The sequence below is a fragment of the Megascapheus bottae genome, chromosome 12 (assembly GCF_031878675.1).
Source record: "Megascapheus bottae isolate mThoBot1 chromosome 12, mThoBot2.hap1, whole genome shotgun sequence".
Classification (NCBI taxonomy): Eukaryota; Metazoa; Chordata; class Mammalia; order Rodentia; family Geomyidae; genus Megascapheus; species Megascapheus bottae.
Window position 1 is genome coordinate 43392192 of NC_143520.1, and position 23277 is coordinate 43415468.

Sequence of the window (23277 nt, forward strand, 5' to 3'; positions counted from 1 at the left end):
CTCTTTCAGAGCCATGTAAGCCTCTATTGGAACAGTGCCAGCTCAGAAATGAGCCCTAGCAAAATGAACTGGAGCAAATGAAAATGTTTTCCTGAACTATGCTTTGTCTAGAAGTCCTCTGAGCAGCACGATCATTTTATCTTCCTAGTCCCTAAGTTTTCTATATGGAAAAAAAATAAGAACAACCCATGCCTATCTAAAAGAATCTAAACCTCTGGTAACAAAAGGCCTTCATTGTCAAGTGGAGCTGTCTGAGCCTCTGGCATAGACAACTCTATATATTCCACAAAGCTGTTAAAGCAATCTGTTCTTCACAGTTATTTACCAAAACCTCTTTGCAGATTGTATCAGGGATATGTGGACCTCTTTCTACTCACAATGCCTTTATTAATTTTTTTTTAGGGGGGTTGCATTCCTGAACTCAAGGTTTGCCTAGGAACTGTCCTTAGTTCTTTTTGCACAAGGCTAGTGCTCTACCACTTAAGCCATAGCCCCACTTCTGGCTTTTTCAGTGGTTAATTGGAGCGGAGAGTCTCATGTAGTTTGCTACCCAAGCTGGCTTCAAACCAAGATCTACAGATCTCAGATTGCTGAGTAGCTAGGATTCCAGGTGTTAGCCACTGGCACCTGGCAACATCTTTATTTTGAGCTGCACATTAGCCTATCATCAAAGTACTTACTACAAAAAAATAACCTCTCACCTTTTCTCTTTTCCTAATTTCTAAATAAGTAATAAACTTGGCTCTACATGGTGACTTTCCAGGTTTAACTATTTATTTAAATGAGACTTCCCATCACAGCTCATTGCAAATGGCCAAGTAGAGCTCAAGAGAAATGCTGGTGGCTTAGGCTCCCAAGTTATTTATGTTGGTAAGTGGAATGCTTTGTCATGGGGGACTGTTCTTGTGCAACTTATTATAGATGGCATCAATGCTCTTGCCTAGCAGTTTGGCATTTGGCACTAATCACAGCATGCCACATGTCGAAAGCACTAAACATACACATGCTCAGCATTACATATCGACATGCTTCCAGCACAGCAGGGCATTCCTGACAGCTTGTGCAGCACTGAGCGATGGGACCTGTTTTCTCCCCCCTCTGGTGCACAGGCCTGTGTGACTTTAGGGTGTGACAAAAGGGCAGTGAGTGACTAACGAGTGGCTCAGAACAAAGCCAGGCCTTTTGCTTGAAGCAGCGATTATACACCTGAGGTTCCAAGTGGCATTTTTTTTTCTTTAAAAATGGCCAGATAATATATACCTTTGGCTTCCCAGGTCCTGGCGTTACGGTTACAGAGTCCTTTCTTTGTTCTTTTTTTTTTTCCTCTAATGCTTTTTAAAAAGCAAACCTTTTCCTTTTTCAGCTTGTTTATTAGGCTGGTGCCTTATCATTTGAGTCATGCCACCAGCACAGATTTGCTGGATTTTTTTGGAGATGGTTTCTCATGGACTTTTCTGCCAGGGCTGTCTTTGAACAGCTATTCTCTAGATTTCAGTCTCTTCAGTAACTACAGTTACAGGCATATAAAAGTCATTCTTACATTATATTGCAAAAGTTATGAGTCAAACAGCAATAGATCTCGCTCATATGTCTCCAGCTGATTCCTGATCTAAGGGAATCAAGCAGTTATCCAAGTCACTGTCGCATAACTCAGTTCTGGTCCTCCTGTTTAAAAAGGAGGACCATCTGTAAGCACTGCTCAAATATGAGTAGTAAGTCTTGCATATCTATTTGTCTTGATCCTGAGTGAGCACAACCACTATTCTTGTGACCATGAACTGAAAATGCCTCTTCAGATTTCCTCAGATACTGCCTCCTCCAGGAAATCTTCAGTAACTGCTGAGGAACACTCATTCCTTCCCAGAGCCCCTACTCCCACAACCATATTGTATTCACCAGTGCACCAGACTTTCAATATGTGTCAATACTGCTGTGATAACATACCACCCAACCTCCTCATAGAACTGCATAGAGCACCAAAAGCTTTCCCTAGTGTTACCTCACACTCCAGCTTCCACTGCAGGCCAGAGACAGGTGCTAAGGGGTCACATGTTTGTCCAACATCACATTACTAGCTGGCAAATGGGACTCAAACCGTGTGCTGGCTGTTTCTAAAACTCTGCTTCTTAATGCTCTCTCGTCCCCAGTTGTCCTTCCATATGTCTGCCCTCCTTCTCTAGAGGCTTGTGATCAGAGTTCATGCCTGATGCTTCTCTGCAGTTCTCCCAGGCAGAGCTCAATACCTACAGGGCCAGCACAAAACAGCTGTTCAGTTAACACCTAGGTTAAACTTAGAGGTGATACCCAGGCTTCTTGTAGGCTGAGAAGATTCCCCAAGACCACATGGTGCAAGGCAGGAGAGAGATTGGGAGGAGTAGGAGAGGGAGGGAGGGAGGGAGGGAAGGAGACAGAGAGGGAGGAAGAGGGAAAGAGAGAAGGAGAGGGAGAGGGAGAGGAAGATGGAGAGGGAGAAGGAGAAGCTGTCTCTGCCCAGCTTCACCCCAGGGCTCAGACACTTCTTCAGCCAAGACTCGCACTTCTCACTTCCAGATCTCCTCCCACATCCTCATCAGTCAATCACATACATTCCTTGCATCTAGGAACAGCAGCCAAGGAAAAGGAAGGTATTGTGCAAAATGTTTCAAAATGTGGGTCAAGGGCTGAGAATGTGGCTTAGTGGTAGAGTGCTTGCCTAGCATGCAAAAAAGCCCTGGTTTGATTGCTCAGTACCACATAAACAGAAAAAGCTGGAAATGGGGTTGTGGCTCAAGTCATAAAGTGCTAGCCTTGAGCAAAAGAAGCTCAGGGACAGTGCCCACGTCCAGGACTAGCAAAGAAAGAAAGGATCAACACTGGCTTTTTTTTTAATGCAATAGAGGAAATATCAAAATGCATTTCACCTTCTAAGGTAAGGATGGGTGAATATTATTCAGTGAAACTTTTGTTTGCTTGAACATGTATTGTATGTCCTATGGTACAACATCAAAGTTACAACAACTTTAAGATAATATAAACTCTATAGCCACCTTGTATAAATCCAAATCCACCTCAACCTCCTAATTGCTCAGCTACAAATTCTTTAAACTATCTGGGCTTCAATTGGCCTTTCTCTAAAACAGAGTTAAGAACTATATTTGCTTCCTCGGATTTTTGTAAAAATTTGAATTCTCACTGAGTGAATGAATGAATGAAGAGTGAATGAAATGCTTTTGGAACACATGGTACATACAAAAGATAGATATATTAGTCAAAATGATTAATACAGTCACCTTCACAACACCAGTGCCACTGAAGAGACACAGTACCGTTATACATTTGACTGAAGAGAGGAACAAGACAGAGGAGCTAAAGCAGCATTTAGAGTTTCCAGACGTTTCTCTGCCCACAGGCAGCAGTATCCTACCTGGCAACAATTTCTTCAGCTAAGCTGGATATTATTACAACCATTACCTGCTCCCAACATCATTCTACTTGACGAAGATTAACGAGTGGCTCTGTACAAAAAGCTTCCGGCACCTCACAGACACAAGCAATAGAAATTCAGAATGCCACTGTTGTGTTCTCATTATTGTCATTAAAACAGGAGAACGGAGAAAACACGATTTCAGTGCCTCCAGTTTTAATGGGCATCGGGAATGTGCATACTAGAAGAATTGGTTTCTGAGGCGTCCATATCTCAGATGGACTAAAGACATAAGTAATGTCTAAGCCATTAGCTGTTTATTTCTTGATGAAAGTCATCTTTCCCTCTTTGGGTTAGAGTTTTTTGTATTCTTGAAAATAAAGCGTGGTTTGATGACCGTCTTTTAAAAATTTATTTTGATCTATCGATTGCCCTGGCCAACAATACCTGGGCCTCACAGATGCGTGAAGAAACATCAGCCATTCATTTATCACAAGCTCCCACCTCTGATGGGATCCGGATCTGGAGCTGCTCTTGCTCCTCCAGTGACTTCGCACAGACCAAAGGTCAAAGGCAAGTAGTTTCAGAAATCTGAAACAGGGCCCTCTGGAACTACAGAGCCTGCACTTCTCCACTAGGACGAGCTCATGGCAGGCCCATCTCACAGCACGCCATAGGCTCTTTAGGACTCCTCAGAACCATCATGTCCTCTCTTACTATACATGTGCTCTGAGTGTGTGTGTGTGTGTGTGTGTGTGTGTGTGTGTGTGTGTGTGTGTGTGTGTGGTGTGTATCTACTGGGATTTGAACTCAGGGTTTGGGCATTGTGCTTTTTAGCTTTTTTTGCTCAAGGCTACTGTTCCACACTCTAGTCACAGCTTTACTTCTGACTTTTCACTAGTTAATTGGAAAGATAAGAGTCTCATGGGTTTGTCTCCAGCCTGGCCTTGCACCAATGGTTCACAGATCTCAGCCTCCTGAATAACTAGGATTACAGGTATAAGCACTCAGTACCTACTGTACTTACACTTGTACTTTCTGAAAAGCAACTTTAAACATGCTGATATCTGATCAAGAATACGTAACGAACAGTGGAATGAAATACAAATGTCTATTTATTTTATGGAGTACCCTAGTCTAGAAGCCAGGCTTATTCTTTTCTTTTTTTTAATGCTTCATTTTATTGCAAGGCCAGCTCACTTTTCTGTACTTGCTTAATTTGGTCATTTTACTGAGGTTTACAATCTTGGAATCATTCTTCACTCTTTCCTTTTTTTTCTTCTATGTATGTGGTACCAATGAGTCAAATCTAGGTCTTTATGCATACTAGGCAAGCACTCTACCACTAGGCCAAACACCAGACCCCTAGAAGCCAAGCTCATTTCTATAGAAAATTTTGTTATTGGTCTTGAACTCAGGGCCTAGGCACTGTCTTTGAGCTTTTTTGCTCAAAGATAGTGTTGTACCAGTTTGAGCCACACCTCACCACCTCCAGTTTTCTGGTGGCTAATTAGCAATAAGAGTCTCATGAACTTTCCTCCCGAGGCTGGCTGTGAACCACAGTCCTCAGACTCCTAAGTAGCTAGGATTGTTGGCATGAGCCTATAGGGTGCTCAGCCCTATAGAAATTTTAAATTAATTGTTATTACCATGTATTACTTATACAAATGAGATTCATCGTGTCTACATCATCCTTAAAATAAAAATTTTTAAATGGGCTCAAGAAGTTTCCTTGTTCTGCTTTCACATACACATGTAAAATACTTCAGTCAACTCAAATTCACCCCCTTCATATTTCTCAAAAGAAAAATATGCTGCATTTTGCTCAACAGGATACCACCCAGTAGTCCAACAAGGACAGAAACCAAGTTGCCTTGGGTTCTCAACCAGAATTCTCTCTATACTATCACAAGGCCACTTAGGGAAAATAGTCTTACAGAAGGATGTGCCACACACCTGCCACCACCCTGGAGGATCGATACACTTCCCACAAAATGTCAGCTGACCTGGAATGTCTACACTGTGTCTAAACGAGAGGTCCTAACACTAAGGACCTGAATGGTAAGTCACTTTCCCAAGTGCCCCAACTTGTAGATAACAGGAAAGGGATGGGAACACATGTCCTTTCTGCTGTATAGTGACTCTAAAGGGCCAGGAAAGGATGCTTTCTAACACTTCTTTAAGGCTTCTAGTAGGCAGGAAAATTTTCCACAAAGGTCGGGTCCTATTTCCTAGAAACTGAAAATGCTCCCCTATAAGCAAAAAAAAAAAGTCTTTGCAGGAGTGATTAAAGATAAGGAGTTTATCTTCATCCAGAGGTTACCATGGAATATCAAAGCAGACTCCAAATTCAATCAGATGCAATGTCTTCTCCCCAGCCCCTCCCCTAGTTCCCAGTCATTTGTGGTGGTATTAGATTGACCTGTGGAGATAATTAGGTCCATGAAAACAGACATTTTATGTAGTCTGTTTTACATGGCCATAACTAAGTACCTAGAAACTGGGTAATTATGTAAGAAAGAGAAAAAGACACAGACAGAGAGACAGAGACATTTTCTAACTCACAGTTTGGGCAGTTAAAAGTCTAAAAGGCTAAAACTGGGTAGCACAATCTGTGTGGATGTTGGCAGCATTGAAGATGGCAGCATGATGCAATCATAGGCTGGAAAGAGATCAGAAACAAGACTGCAAGTTGGAGTACCAGCAGGGTTAGTCTTGCTAGCTTTCTATCAACCCCCTCTTATAGGAAGTAACTCCAAGAGAGCATCATTAATCCTTTCAGAGAGCTCTATCTCCCATTACCTAACTACTATCTTCCACTCAGTCCTCCTCTGAAAAGTTCTATCAACACTTAGGGAACAACGGTGGTGCTGAGGAATGATAGCAGCTCTTAGGAATAGGAATAATGCATATATTTTAAAAAAAAGAAAAAGTAAAAAGGCTCCCATAAAGCTATCTGCCTCTCCTACCACTGGAAGATTCCAGCAGTCTTCAACCTGAAAGTGGGCCTTCATTTCATTCCAAGGCAGAGAGAGAGGGGGGGAGGGAGATCCTCCCCAATCACACGGCCCCAGGTCTGCATTCACCCTGATACCTGGCCAGTGGCCTGGAAGAATGAGTCAATCAAGGTTCTAGACAGGAAACAACACACCCGTGAATTTGGCATTCATCAGCTCCTGGAAGCAGCATTTCAAAAGCAGAGGGATAGCTTCTAGCCCCTCCTCTGTCTCTCCCTAAATCTCCCATACATTGAGATGCCCTGGTCTCTGGGAAATATCATCCAAGACTCAATAAAAGGAGGCAAAGAGGAAATTCAGAGAACACACTCTGTTAATTGCATTTGGCCTAAAGTTCCCTCCATAAAGATTTGCAGTTTGGCCTATAGGGTTTCTCTGTACATAGAGAACCTTGTAGCCAGTCTTGGTATGTAAACAGGCTACAATCTACCCTTGTAATAAATGCTAAGTCTCAGCCAATCACAGCAGCTGAGCTTCAGTCACCCACCAACAACCACTTGTTCCAACCAGGTTCAAGGAAAGCAAATGCCAAACTTTAACCAATCAAGCTATTTCTTCTGCTTCCTGCACATTACTTCTGTCCTTAAATGTTTCTAGACCATGTTGAGAGCAAAGCATTTGGAACCACTTTTTACCTAGACTGTTTCTTGATTCTAAAATCACAAATATAGTTGATTAATATTGCCATGAAATTTGGATCTCTCTCTCTCTCTCTCTCTCTCTCTCTCTCTCTCTCTCTCTCTCTCTCTCTCTCTCTCTCTCTCTCTCTCTCTCTCTCTCTCTCTCTCTCTCTCCTTGTTATTCCAGTCCTTGAGCCGGAATCTGCCAGATTTTCCTGGCCCTTCTGACTTTAAGCCATGATCCTCAGAAATTAACCTCTTCAGTAGCTAGGATTATGACCATGAGCCACCAGTGTCCTGCTTCCTTGTTTACTTCTTCAGTAACTCAGGATCAGGTTTGGTAGCTTGCAAAAGATATTGGCACAGTCCTCAAGTGTCAAGTTTATAAGGCCATCCTACTTTCCCAAGCCTACCCCCCTTCTCAATCCTGCCTACTCACTGAAGTCACTTGTAAGATTGAATAATACTAATGTCCAAGGCCAACCCCACCTTTCAAAGACCTGCTGCTAATGGACTGATACTCAACCAGTGACCTGAGAGTCAGGGTACCAGGTACTGGGGCATTGCACTTTATAGGATATTACATGTGGCCAAATCTGTCTACTCTCTATCCTCAATACCCACAGCCATTTTCATTCCTGCATTCCCTTGCTGCCTCCACCTGCCTGCCACACCTCTACAGCTATACCAGTCTTTCACACTCCCTCTTTTCTACTCCTCTAAAGATGTCCAAAGCTCCCTATTACTTCCAGTATGCCCAGTTATCAACTACCTCTACATTTGATCCAACCCATGTTCTGGTCTAAATTCACCAGTTGCTGTTCTTTTATAGATCCCTATACACTATCTATTACAATTATCTAGTCCAAAATAAAGGGCCATTCCAGTCCCAGTGAGCAACGGGCTGATAAGAAGTTCAGAAAAATCTGTCACACAGCTAGGAATCATATGAAGTTATCTGGTCACACACTGGCTCTTTATCCAGCAGCACTCTATGCAGCTGTTTCCCACCATTCTTTTCCATGTGAGAATCTCATGGGGTTATATATGATTGACCTGATCAGGGTCACATGCCACATCTTGTGGGCAGAGATTGCTGGGAAAGCAAGTTTCTGACCCCTATCTTAAGGGGCATGGACTTAAAATAAGAGAAACCCTCAAACATACACAGGAAATCAATGATCCAGATGCTGCTGACTCACACCTGTAATCCTAGCTACTCAGGTGGCTGAGATTTGAGGATCATGGTTCTGCAGACTATCTTCAATAAGCTAACTCAGAAAAGGCCAAAATTTGGTGGTATGGTTCACCTGGTAGAGTGCTAGTCTTGAGCAAAAGAAGCTCAGAGACAGTGCTAGGCTCTGAGTTCAAGACCCAGGACTTGACTAGCGCGCACACACACACACACACACACACACACACACACACACACACACACACGCACCAAAAGAAAATATTCAATGGATGCTTGATTTTTAATCCTAGCTACTCAGGAGGCTGAAATCCAGGGGTGGGAGTGGGGGGGTCACAGTTCAAGGCTCATGAGTCTCCAACTCCAATTAAGCAGCAAAAAATCTAGGCTAGAAGTATGACTCAAATGACAAATGTCAGCTGAGTGAGCTCTAGACCCTGGCTTCCAACTTCAGTACTAGAAGGTAATCCACAGTTGCTTAGTAGCAAAAAAATGTAGACAAATATTCAGCATGTCTACCAGTCTTCATTTTGTCCTGTCATGCCTGCCCACACTTACCATATATAACAAGTGCTCCCAGTTAGAACATGTCCTTCTTTCAGGGCAAGGACATAGATGTCAGAGTTTGTCAGATTTCAGCCAATGAAAAGTAAAGAAAATTATGTCCTTGTGATTATGAAGTTATTAGGAAGGGAGAGTAAAATATAAAGGCTTCCCTTTAGCAACTGTGTCCATGTTCTGGCCAGCTTCAACAGTAGAATCGTAAAACAAGAGGAACAATAAGAACAATATTCCTTTGAACAAAGAACATGTCATTTGGGGGACACCTTATAAGTCAGATGAGTTTTTGTTTTGCTGTTTTGTTTTGAAACTCAGGGTGTCAAGCTTGCTCAGCAGGCCTTCTAACTCTGAATCACACCTCCATCTGTGTATCTCCCACATTACTTTTTGAAATACCACATCTGACCTTCTGACTACAAGTTGGGGGCTTCAATCATCTGTATTAGGTTCTCTGTCAGTGCTGGGATCACAGGCTTAATAACACACCATCTCCTCCAGCTTCTTTTTCCCTCCATTGACATGAAGCCTCTCAGACTTTTCTGGCTGGGATGGCCTAGAACCACCATTCTCCCAATCTCATATGGCTTTTGATGATAGATGACAGTTGCATGGCTGGGGTGTCTGTCCCTTGAGTTTTGATACAACAAAGTTTCCCACAGAGTCAAACTTTATTCATAAATGGGTGCCTAGAAGCCACATTTAAGTTCCTTTTTTTATACTCAAGAAATGGGAAGTTGTATGTGGTAGAGCAATTTCCTACCTACTCTTTTTTTTTATTGTATTTAATAAAAGCGTTACATGATATTTGCCAGATAGAAGGTGCATTAATTCACAAACATTGATACCCTTCCACATGTCTTGGTCCCCATTACCCTCCCCCCAACCCCCCTCTACTCTTAACAACAAAGCAAACAATAATGTCACTCTCCATCTCTGGCGAGATTAGTCCCCTCACCTCATGCTTTCCAGGTTTCTAGAATTTTAAGAACACCCTATAAGTGCCATAAATCAGGGCTTCTCACTCTCTAGGGATCTGTTTAGAAATGCAGACTCTAATTCAAATTCATGATTTTTCCAGTGTAGCTGGACCACAGAGGTGTGAATACTGAGAGTGTAGAAACGTCTCTGAATGAAGACCGGTAGTTTTTCCAACTACTAGAAATTCTGGAGCCAATGTTTATCTTGCTTCATAAGTGGTCACTACCCTTTGCCTTCCATTAAATGCTATTGTTTAGGCTGCTAGGAGGCTCTACTACCATACTAGAGAAATATTAATAAGTCTCCTAGAAATGAGTAGTCAGGATCCTGATTTTAATTTAAAGGATATTTTGCACATTCCAAATTTTATAAATACTTGCTGGATAGATGGTCAAGCCAGGCGCATAGATGCAGGAGGAACCAGAAAAGAGTAAAGCCGTTTGAGGCAGACTTCCTGGAGGAAGCAGGTTTACAAAAAAATCAAAAAAGGAAGTTTAGACCCAAGACAGAGAACGGCTGGCTTCCACAGAAATCTTCATTCTCCAGAGAGCAAATTTCGATCACCAAGATGACCCATTTGTCACCTCTGTCAAGACAAACTTGAACTTGAAAGGCAGTGGCAACCCATCAGTTGTCTTCCAAATATAGAAAATACATAACTGTCATTTCAATGTGGTATTTAATTTGTCAGCATACAGAAAGTAGTTCCATAAATCCCCAGAAAATGGTGTATTTCAAGAGTGTATTTCAACAGTGTCTATTATGTCTTCCAAAGAATTACAATACACAAAAGCCCAATAAAATGGTTAAAACCAAACATCTTCCACCTCTGTTCAGATACCCGTGTGTTGTTTTATTTTAAGAGAGGGTGGGTTTGTTTTTCCCCTTCATTAGAGAAAGAAGATGGTATTTTTCTCTCTGTATTCAATGAACCTTATCCTTTCCTGCTGGGCCTGACTCCCATTTCCTCATGCCATTTACTTCCACAGCCAGTTAGACATTTAACAAGAACAGTAGCAACTTGATGCTGTCACTGAGCTCCTGGTCTCTGTCTGTCAGGTTCTGGTAACACCATTGCTCTCCAAGTAAGCAGCCGCAGCCACCACAGAGACGTGTGAAGCGGTGGGACATTTTCTCTGCAAAGCTTCTGCCTGCCAGAGTGGTTCTTACACACAGAATGTTCAAACATAAAATTCTGTCAAGTTTCAAAACTGCCTAGAACCACCAAAGTCAGGAACTGGTAAAAGTTTATTTGTCTTGGGAAACTCTCTTATTTAGATGACTTTCAGCACCTTGATTGGCTTCTCCTCCCCCCACCCCAAGATTTCCTAAAATCTAAATGATGAAGAATATCTTTTTCTGATGAAGAAGGCTCCCAGATGCAGCAAAATGACAGAGGTGAATTCGTTTTTGAATGCATCTATTTAGCACCTACTAAGTGCCAGAATGTAGGGACAAATTGCAACCAAAGGGGTGACAGTCCCAAGATCAATCTTGTATCAATTTCCCCTTGGATGACCAAACTATCAGAATTCCAAATATTTCCCTCTGGTGGGCCTCACTTCTACACACACTGGATTCCTGAAACAAAAGTCTGGCAATCCAGGGAACATTCCACAGCACGCTGGAATGCAATGAATGCATTGTCTGTACAACACTGAGCAGGCAATCAATAGGTGGCTGCCAAACCAATTAATGGCTTGCCTAAAAGCCTGATTCTTTGAAGGTGAGACTTTCAAAGAGAAGCTTCAGGATGGAAGGCAGGACATGTGTCTTCTCAGAGGACCTTTATTCAGGGTTCAGGGAATTTCTGTTGCTTCATAACAAGTCATTACTAATTCAGTAGCTTAAAGCTCACCAATTTATAAATTTTAGCACAGGCTGGTTGGCTTATAACATAGGCCAGACTGTGTTCTTTTCCACCTCTGAGCTTGCTGGGCTCCTCCTCTCCTTCCAAGTCTTCAGCTCCTAAGTCTTCCTGCATTCCTGACCATGTACTACTCTCCCATCTTCAAAATCAGCCACAAGAAGGTTCTTCCTTGTAAATCTGCTCATGCTGGAGCCTTCTACTTCTCCTAGCTCTGACCTCTCGACTCAGATTTAGTCATGTGACTTGGTTAAACCCACATAGAAAATTTCCCCATTTTGAGATCAACAGATTGAGACTTCATTAATGGCATCCACAAAATCCCTTTGGGCAACATCTGGACTGGTCAGTGTACCCACAGGGACCATCTCAAAACTGTGATTTCAATGAAGAAGAGAGGTAGATGGAGCCCAAAGACTAACTCCTGAGTGTCCTAACTTAGGTGATTTCCCTTCATTCCAGGGCTAGCACCTAGTGTCAGTCAATGACAGTAGCTCAGCCTCTGAGGAGTGTCATAAGAATACTGGTGTCATGGACTTCATTGTGCCATGAGGAGACACTTGCATCCCCCTCTGAGAAATGTTCAAGATGGCTCATGACATGTTGGTTCTAGTGGTCCAGCAAGGCCAGTATTGGGGTGAGATGGGATGATCTGAGATTGCCATTGAAGAACAGATGATCTGTAGCCTAGTACAGATAACAAGTTAGACCTAAGACCTGTCTCCTAGGTCTGCCACCTGCTGTGGTTACAGCAGAAGCTAGACTGGGCAGATCTGACCTCTATGCTAGGAAAGAATGAGGAGCTGGCTAGAAGCCCAAACACTATCTGGTTATGGGAGGTTGTGGCAGCAAGTCCTGGGAAAACCAAGAGCCAGAGCTCAGTCAAACTGCAAGAAGAATCAGGTACTAGTAGTTCTAGCTACTCAGGAGACTGATATCCAGAGGATCAAGATTTTAAGCCACCCTGGGGAAATATGTTCACTAAGCTCTATATTCAAAATAGCCAGCAAGATTGGGCCAGACACTGGTGGCTCACACCTGTAATCCTAGTTACTCAGGGGGCTGAGATCTAAGGATTACAGTTAGAAGCCAGCCCAGGCAGAAAAGTCCATGAGACTCTAAAGGGAGAGCTAGGGAGTTTACAATCCTTTTTCACCCTTCATTAAGCTGAGCTTTTCAAAGTAATTGTCCAACTAAAGAGATCAAGAAACCCATCTCTAATCTCAAAACTGATCCAGTGTATCTTTGTGGTAGGCAACATCTGCTTTTTTTCCCCTCTAGACCCATAAACCTCAAGGCTCAGCCTTGAAGGAGATGACATAAGAGAATGCAATTGAAAGAGAAAATGAAAACGCATTGGTCTAATAGTTCCAAAAAATTACCCCTGGCCTCCTTTCTCCATTACTCCAGGACCTTCTGGTTGCCTACTAGAGAAAAGCCTGCTGAAATATTACATATGGAACTTTACTATTGCATTAACATCTTGTTATTCAGTACTTAAAGGGCTTAAACACCACCAAAATCACCCTCTGTTAAGAGTTACTTCTGAGCTGGGCATGGTAACTCCCACCACCTAGCTACTCAGGAGGCTGAGATCTGAGGATCTCAGTACAAAGCCAGCCCAGACACTAAAGTCCATGAAACTTTTATCTCCAATTAACCACTAGAAAACCAGAAGTGGTGGTGTTGCTCAGCGGGAAGGGCAGTAGCCTTAAGATGAAGAGCTCAGGGACAGCACTCAGGCCCAAAGTTCAAATGCCATGATAGACCAAAAAAAGTTACTTCTGGCAAGAAGAGGTGGTTAAATCATATGTTCAAAGACTGCTGGGCATTTTTGCAGAGGAAAGAAAGTTTTAAGTCTCTTCCAACACTGCATACGTGTGTGTGTGTGTGTGTGTGTGTGTGTGTGTGTGTGTGTGTGTTAGTACTGGGGATTGAATTCAGAATTTGGGCACTGTCTCTGAGCTTTTGTGCTAAGGCTTGTGTTCTACCACTTGATTAACAGCTCCACTATCAGATTTTTAGGAATTAATAAAATATACAAGTCTCATGGACTTTTCTGCCCAGGCTGGCTTTGAACTGTGACCTCAAATCACAGCCTGCTGAGGAGCTAGGATTTCAGATGCAAGCACCCAATGCTTAGCTTCTACTGAATTTTTAGAGGTCTCAAAAGATTTAGGGCCAGGAGTTTAGCCTAGTGGTAGAGTGCTTGCCTAGCATGCATGAAAACCCGGGTTTGAGTCCTCGGTACCACATACATAGAGAAAGGACAGAAATGGTGCTGTGGCTCAAGTGGTAGAGCTCTAGCCTTGAGACAGTGCCCAGGCCCTGAGTTCAAGGCCCAAGACTACCCAAACAATAAAAAATAAAAAATAATTTTAAAAAATTTGAAGCCCTTTCAAAGCAATGTCTTGTGAGTTTAGACTAACCAGAACATATTTGATGAGTGGTAATCTTCCACAAGAATGCATGTCCAAGGGAAAGTAAAACTTGATCTCCTATATTCAACCTTACATATATTTATTTGTACATATATTTATTTCATCAACAAATATTCATTAAACTTCTACTTTGTGCTAGAGGATAGTTAGGATTCAAGATCAAGAGGAACTGGGAAAAGCACCTGCTATTAATGGAAGAGAAGGGAGAGGACAACCATCCAGTGATTACACTGCTCAGAAAGCATTAACTGGAGGATTGTAACGGAAAACCACCTAGGCCAAGGTGGTATGAGATCTCATCTGAAACACTCAAAATAAATGGGCTGGGGTTAGATTATGTCTCATATGGTAAGGCACTTGCCTCACAAGTTCAAGGCCTCGAGTTCAGAATGTGGGATTAGACAAGAAAAGCAAAGCGAGCAGAAGAAATGTGTGCAGAGGCCATGGGGTAGGGAGGTCCTGTCCTGCCTACTGAAGGACTGAAGCAGGTCCAGAGGAACAGAAAAAGATATGTTACAGACTAAGTGTGTCTCCCCTAAAATCTCAGAGGTTAAATCCTACAGACTTGTTTGGAGATGAGCTTTCAAAAGGCATAACAATGGTTAAATGGGGAAGTAAGGATAAGGTCCTACAACATGACTGGTACTCTTCTAAGAGTAGAAAAGACACAGAAGAGGCCCCCGGGAGGGTTCAATAAGGGCTCAGCTCTGTGTAAACCAGAAGAAACCAACTCTGCTGGCACCCTGACTCAGACTTCCAGCTGCCAGAGCTATAAGAAAATCAATGTCTGTTGTTTAAGCCCCCAGCTTGTAAATTGTTAGGGCAGCTGAAGAGATGAATCCAAAGGGAGATAGAAACTCAATAAAGTTGGACAGCCAGTGGTCTGGGAGAGACTGAAGTCAAGAGTTCAGCCTGTATTTGACATGATACCTGTGAGGAGCCATGGAATACTTGTAGCTGGGTAGAGGTGGAATGCCAATGAGACACCACCAGTGGCTGCCATCTGAAGGACAGCCCAGTCTCTGGCAAGTGTCGATGCAGACTCTTCTGATGACCTGCAGACCAAGTGGAGAACTCTTGCCCAGAAGGCAAGCTTCCTGGAAACAGTAGAAAGCATATGATGGTAACTCAGGCTCCTGGAATATGCTTGCAGAGGACAGAGCTAAGGTAGGGCTAAACATCACCTATCTACACAAACAACGGCTATGATGACCAACCTTCTCTCCAGTACTCAGTAAGTACCCCATCATGAATAGGCAGGGAAAAGGGCAGAAGGCAAAGTCAATGAGAACTGACAGGGGTATCTGAGTGAAGTGAATGGGGGACATCATACCATGAGGCAGGACAGGGTTCCTGAACTCCTAATTCATTATTTTTTCCTGTGTGAATCCTCAGTGGCAAATGGTTTTTATTGCAAACATTTTAGCATTCATAAGCTGAATGCTTAGCTCAACTAAGGCCTCACTGCTTGCTCATGCGTTGGTAGCCCCCACGAGGCAAGCAACTAAGACAGATGAACAGGCTTGCTAATGAATGGGTTCTGGGACTCCAGTATTCCCTACCCTGAGAATCATGCATCCCTCCAACAGAGAAATGAAATCTTTTGAGACAGCCTGATTATACAAATAAAGCAGCATTATTATATTTGTCTGCCAGGCTGATCACAGGACATTTGCAATTTATGATAGACATCACAAATAGAAAAATAAACATGAAATATCATTTACTATAGCCGTAGCCGCATCAATAAAGGGAAGATGAGACTAGAGGCGATAATGTGAATATTTGAAGCAAAACTTTCCCTGATATGTTCCAACATTTGAATCGAAATACTATCTTATACTAAAATATCACCAATTTAATTCTGGTGATATTTCCCTGAGAGACTGGGTTGACATATCATTCTATTTCTCTGGAAAATCCCTTGCTAGGAAAATTACTAGTAAAAACATGATTGTAACTAGTCAAGAAAATAACTATTAGCTAGACACCAGGGTTGACGTCTATAATCCTAGCTACTCAGGAGGCTGAGATCCAGAGGATCAGAATTTGAAACCAGTCCAGGCAAAAAAAAAGTCCTTGAGACACCATTTACAAAATAATCAACAGGAAGCTGGGCTATAGCCATGGCTCAAGTGGTAAAGTATCAACCAAATAAGTAAGCTGACCAAGTTTCAAGCCTCAGTACTGGCAAAATGAAAAGAATAAATAATACAAATCAAGTATTAGAGCTCATTTGAAACATTTGAAGACAACAATTCCCATACAATGCTGATACACAGTAAAATATGGATGGATTTTAAATGATAGCCTGCATTCAAAATACAGAATTTTATGAAGTCAACCAAAAAGGATCTGAAGAAACCTAGAAATCAAATGTTAAACCACGGATCAATGATGTCTGTGTAAGTTACAACAATTAATACTTAGAGAACAGAAAGTTACAAAACTGACACCAAACGTGCTTCAATGAGCATGATTTTACAGCAAAAAAAAAAATGGGACTCCCTTGAGACAAAGTCCTTTCATAATCGTGCTAAGAAAAAAACAAAAACAAAACAAAGACTATTACAGAGTTCTGTCAGGAAATGATGCCCTATAGCTAGTGTGATAGCTCACAAATGTGATCCTAGCTTCAGTGGAAGCAGAAATGAAGGGATCGTGTTTGAAGTCCAGGCTCACAACACAAGCCAGATGCAGGGATACATATCTACTAGGAAGGGAGGAAGATCATGACATTTAGGGACTTTGCAGACCCTGTCTGAAAAACAAATTACAAGCAAAAGTATGTATGGTAAAACTTGTAAGAAACAGAGAAGCCGCATTTTGAGAGGTTGCCTTGAGTGTCAGTGTTTGCAGGTGGACTTCTGTCTCAAAGACCTGCAGCCTCTCAAATACACTTAACACTGTTAGAAAACTGAGCCATAAAGGGCAGGGTGGGAAGGAAAGAGCAGAAAAGCAGAAAAACAATACCAACAAACCAGATCAACTCTAATGAAGAGCTGAAGTGGGGCATCCTGATGACCTGAGGAGAGCCAGGAAACACAAGACATAGAACACAGGCATGGCATAATAATGCCTGAGCTGGTCTGGACCTAAATAGTGCCAGGGTCAGGGGAACAGAGGAAAGAAGGAAGGAAGGAAGGAAGGAAGGAAGGAAGGAAGGAAGGAAGGAAGGAAGGAAGGAAGGATTATGACCCCAAAGCCATACTTCATCAAGAATTAACATGATTATAGTCTATATCTACAAAATACAAAGTAAATTACTTCTGATAATTATCACTTTCAGTTCCAATCCAATCTCTTTCACATGAAGTTTTGGAGCCCATTTTTCTCTTTTAAATCAAATATGTAATCTCCAAATCACAAGAGGGGAAATGAGACAGGAAAAAAAAAATACACATCCAAAATGAATTAACGTGTGAGACTTGAGGTGGAAGAAAGAGACTGACCAATCAAATGATAGACACATTTCCAAATACAGAAGGACTTGTAGGATCACGTAAAGTAAAGGCTTCAGCTGAAAGAAAAAGAATCAAATTAAGGGTTCTTTTCAGTTTTTCAGATCAAGAGGACAAACAGAACATCAATATATAATGTAGTTTTCTTTGTCTCTTACACACACACACACACACACACACACACACACACACACACACACATACAGATGCACACATTCCTTTCTTAGGCTTGGCCTTTAAATCTGAAGTCTAAAAACCCAGACGATAGGTTTCTGATCCCCTACTTCTCCCCTCACCAAATATCCTGGTACCTAAATATACATACAACTTATTTTAGAGTAGAAGGTGACAGCAGAAACTCTCACCTTTCCTTTCTGTTCAAATACATATGGTAGTTGCTGGCCATATGCCAGACATTCTCCTGTGAGCAACCCAAGCTGTTTATCAATGCCTAACATCAGCTGTATTTCCTTCCCTTTATCCTGGCTCAGGAAAGCAAAAGACTAGACTTATGTAAATCCCTGAATCTGGTGCTATTCCTTTAATTTCTCATCTTTACCATTATTTGAAAGGAAAAAAAAATACTTCTCAGAATTCCATTTGAAAGTCAACCATGGCGGCCGGGAGTTTGGCCTAGTGGTTAAAGTGCTTGCCTAGCATGCATGAGGACCTTGGTACCACATACATAGAAAAAAAGCCGGAAGTGGGGCTGAGGCTCAAGTGGTAGAGCTCTAGCCTTGAGAAGATCCAAGGACAGTGCTCAGGCCCTGAGCTCAAGCCCAGGACTGGCAAAAAAAAAAAAAAAAGAAAGTCAACCATGGCTTTGCATAACTTCAAGAGGTAGTGGTAACCAAGTCCAATCATTTCATGCTCTTGAAAAGTACAAATTAAAATTATAGTTATTTTAAACAACTCCGTTGTTCCAGTCTAAGTGGATCACATTTGACAGCAGACCACGTGTCCCAGGACCTGGATGCTTTGAGCATGTGAACATCACTGTAATGAAGAGGCTTGCTTGGAAGAAAGCTTATTCAGCATCCACAAAGGAAGGGCCAGTTCCTTTTCTCCAAGAGGTAGAACCCAGGACAGTGACCTTTGTTCTGACATTGGACAAGTAACCCCAGATTGGCCTTGACCTTGAGGGGAAGCAAGTCTAATTCTGATTGCTGAGCTGAAAAGAGAGGAGAGACACTCAAATATCCAGGAATCTATACTTCTCCTTATTATTGCTTCTTTTACAAACTACTTGAAACCAGGTAGGTGTCTCAGCATTTTTCTCTCCCAGAGTTCCCAATTTGTTTTCATTATTAACCAGCCCAGCTCCTAAATTTCGCTGAGGCTTAATAGCAAAAGATGCAAAAGCAGAATTAATACTTTCTACCTGGGCTTCTGCATCTCAGGTAGATTTATGAATCTTGTTTCCATTATACAGAAGTTGGAATTTTTAACAATGGCAAGGATTCTTCTTTTTTTTTAATTATTGCTTCAAGAGTTCCAAAGCCATCTTGTGCTACATTGTCATTTACATTTCACATTAAATTCAAAATATGTTAGAAAGGAGCAAATATTTATTTTAATTGGATCCATCTGTTAAATGAAATACTAAAAAGACAGCTAAATCACTACATTAAATTCAGCGATTTGTAAACAATTTATATGTTCATTTGTTCTAGGTTAAAAATGCCCCACAGCACAAATTTTATGAAACCCACAAAGCAAATTGCATTGTATTAATCTGATGGATGTGGCCATGATTTCCAACTCTTCACTCCATTAATTTATTTCTTAACTTGAGTTAATTAGTGAGGTTCCTGCTTTTAAAAGCTCTTTGAAATTCATTGAGAGAGAAGTTTGCAAAGAACTGCTGGGAAAACCTACTGCAGAGGAAATGGACTAAATACAAATGGTAAATTTCCTCAAGACATTATCACACATTGAGCACCTGATTGCCATTCAGCAATCTTTATGCTGGGAGCACAGTGGGTGATTGATAGATGGTTGTTATAAGGACAGGGAAAGTAGAGCAACCAGGAAAGGAGAGCAGCAGTGACAACAAACTCACCACAGGCAATTACTAACCGAATGAGACCATCTCCAAAGCCCTATCCATCTCTAAATAAGTCTGTGGTATTCTGATTTGATGCTACTAGACACTGCCTTTAACTCAGAATAATACTCACTGGGGAAAGAACAGATATCTACTCAAAGACATACACAAAAACAAAAACAAAAAAAACACAGAAATTGGTCCCCTACAGAGTAGAGATTAAGTCAGCGATTTTTCCTATGGTCAGTGGCACCCTGTTATTCCTAAATTAGACTAAGAGATATTGATTTACTAATCCTTGTCTACCCTCTAATTTTTTTTTCTTTTGCCAGCCCTGGGGCTTGAGCTCAAAGCTTGAGCATTTTCCTTGAACACTTTTGCTCGAGGCTAGCGCTCTGCCACTTGAGCCACAACACCACTTCCGGATTTTTCTGAGTATGTGGTACCAAGGAATTGAACCCAGGGCTTCGTGCATGCTAGGTGAGCACTCTACCCTTAGCTACACTCCAGGCCCTCCCCCCTAATTTTTATGCATCAGGCCAGTACCCAGCCCACATTCAGAAAGGAAAAAGCAAAGTATGAATTACAGCTTTCAGGTTAAGATAAGAAATGGCTCATCATGTAGGAAAGAAAGGAGAACTGGCCCTTCAACAAATGTTCAAGCTTGAACATTTGTTCCCTGGGATGTTAGGGCAGCAGCCAGTGGGCAGTAGAGACTAGGGTGGGTTTGGTTCCTTTCCCATGGCCCCAGACAGGGTTTCATCTAGTGACTAGTTTCCAATGACAGAGGGCCTGGGACACAGCAACAACAGAGAGCTAATCTAGGTAGCTCCTACCTTACCAAAGTCCTTCTTGATTTCATTGCCCTGCACCATAAGCCTGTGAAAGCCACTGCCAGGCACTCACTGCCCTGCCCAAGAAGCAAGTGGATAATCTTGGAGCTACACTGAAAAGCTTTTCATTTTAAACCTCAAATTCCTCCTCTATAAAATGGGAGGATATATCATCCAGTACAGCCCCTGATATAGAATAAACATTCAAATATTGTAAGCCCTTCCTTCTTGGTTTGCATTAAAGTAAAATCAAGGCTCACTGATCCTTGAGAAATCAGAAGCAAGACAGACCCAAGACCTAAGTGCCTTCCAAAATGACTCCTTGCCTGACCCCTGCTCCTGGAACCAGTTTCTCAGGTTTCCCACACCAAAACAAACAGCTCCATGATTTACCTCTACTCTGGACACCACAGTAGGGGTGGGGAGACTGGGGACATACATTGCAATTTCAGGTCCCACCTCACTCACAGTCATACACCACAATGTAACCTTTTTTATTGATCTGTTTCTGCTAAAACAACAAGACACAATTTTAACACATATTTTGCTCACATTGTCCCCAGTAAAGCCCTGTTCAGAGAAAGAACCAATGAATTCTCTCTTTGAAGGTTTTGGGGCTCCCAGAAAACACCCCCCATAAGTACAAAGAAGGCCAAGCCTTCAAATGTTTGTACTACAATGAAATCGGGGACGCAAACAGCTCTCTCTGCACCCATCTTGGGTACTTGAGGAGATTGAATTCAAACCCGTAATATCTGCAAAATTAGTCAAGCTGGATTTTTCTGGACAAACAAAAAGGCCATCCTGCCATGTTTCTCTGCCCTGGTAAAGCACAAACGCACCTACACACAGGGCACAAACCCCAAGCTCCATGGTGAGAGTGCCATCCTCCATTTGTTAAAACCACTCCAGGGTACAAAATAACAGCCTAGAAAGTGCGTGCCCTGGACTCTTGTCTTCTCCAAGGAAGAGAAAATGGAATTCAATCTAATTGCCTGAGAAAGGTTGTCCAGGATAAAAACGGAGTGTGATAAGAGTGTTCCACTTATCTCTGCAGAACATGCAGTTTTCAAAGGGACTTTCACCTCCCCTAAATTACCTAATTTGTTCCTCCTCACATCATTATCACCCCCCACACACACACCAGGTTTACCCAAGAGGTCACAGAAATGGCTCTCTAAGGTCTCTGATTCCTGGTCAAGTGCTCTCTTCACCATCACCCCAAACACAGACCCAGATCAACCCCTCAGCCCAGTAAAGCTCTTCAACCTGGGGGAGCTACATTTTCCACTTCTAGGGCAGCACTTTCGGGTGAAGAGGACCTACAGGAGAGGGTGTGGGGCCCAGATCACCCTCCTTCCTCCCTGACTCACTCAGGAAAATGATGGTCTGCCTCCGGGCCGTGCGGGTCTCCTCACTCTCCGACTTGCGCAGCTGCAGCTGCGGGGCAGCGCTGGCCTGTGTTCCCCTCTTGCTCCTCAGGAGAACTTTCATCATGTTCCAGCACATGAAAGCCACTGAGGCCAGCACCAAGAGGTAGACGGCGAAAGCCCCGAAGATGCTGGATTGGAACACGGCCCAGCGGCTGGAGAGATTGGTGCAGATGGACATGTTGGAAGACTCGGGTTGCTCTAGGTGGTGGGAGCGGGAGCGGTTGCAAGTGACACCGCCATGACCCGACAGGTTCACCAGAGGGTACTCAACACCCATGGCAAAAAGCAAGGGCAATGCCACCAGGACGGAGGTGACCCAGACGAAAGTGATCAGCAGTTTCACCTGACAGGGCCCGGAGAGGGCCTTATACCTGAAGGGGTGACAGATGGCAATGTAGCGCTCGAAGCTGAGTGTCAGCACGTGCAGCAGGGTGGCATAGCTGCAGGCCTCGAAGAGGAAAGTGTGGAGCTTACAGGTCACGGCAGAGCTGGGAGTCGTCAGCGGGTTCCAGATGATGCTGTAAAACTCCATGGGCATGCCGATGAGAAAGACCAGGATGTCGGAGCAAGCCAGGCTCGCCATATGGTCCGTCACCTCCTTCTGCAGGTACCCCTTCTTCTGCAGCACCTGGGTCACGCGAATGGTGATACTGTTGCCCACGATACCCGCCACGAAGATGACCAGATACACCAGGAAGAGGGTGATTTTGATCCAGGTGGCCACTTCAAACTCGGGGACATGGCTGTGATCGATGACAGTGGAGCAATCTTTGCTGGTGCCACCGGGGGAAGCCATGAGCTGAAGAACCACAGGCCACCAGATCCAAAGTCCTTCCAACTTCCCCTTTTTCCTCCAAAATTCTGGGCTGCAGCTCACTCCAGTGGGAGTGAGACTTTCTCCCCTTGGGCAGTTTCGAGAAAACTTCCTGAAGTAGACCAGACTAGAAGAGGCGGGGGGGGGGGGGGGGGGGGGGAGGGGCGAGGAGGGGCGGGGATGGGCTTTTAGGGGGGAGAGAAAGAGAAGAGGAGGAGGAGGAGGAGGAGGAGGGGAAGTGGGGGGACGGATTCTAATTGCCCTGCCCCGCCCCAAGCGAGACCCGAGTGCCCTTTCTCCCCTGCTCCAGGAGCGCACTTTGCCTGGCCACACTGCGCTCTGCTTCCAGCTTCCTGGCACTGGTGGCCCGGCCCGCCCTCCTGGAGCACCCTACCCGATGGTGCGGGAGGTTGGAGGGGAGTGGCGGCGGGAATAATCAGTGATAAATCATTAACCACAGCAGGTCTAGCTCAGCTGCCTGGCTATAGACCTAACCAGGCGGGGGCGCAGGCTGACTCAACAACCAGTCATGGTCTCCAAGCCCCCCGCCCCCACCTTCCTGCATTCCGCCAAGCTGGGGTGAGCCCCGCTGAGCTGAGCGGCCAGGGGG

The 23277-nt window shown here is 43.3% G+C and overlaps 1 protein-coding gene across 1 annotated transcript in view; it reads right to left on the reverse strand.

The window, feature by feature from the left end:
- Window positions 1-22739, reverse strand: part of Gpr39 (G protein-coupled receptor 39) — a 208915-nt gene extending 186176 nt beyond the window's left edge. The window contains exon 1 of the mRNA XM_090342917.1: window positions 21794-22739. Coding sequence (XP_090199043.1) covers window positions 21794-22649 — 856 coding nt within the window. The 5' untranslated portion in view covers window positions 22650-22739. The remainder of the gene's footprint in view (window positions 1-21793) is intronic.
- Between the last annotated feature and the right edge of the window lie 538 nt (window positions 22740-23277).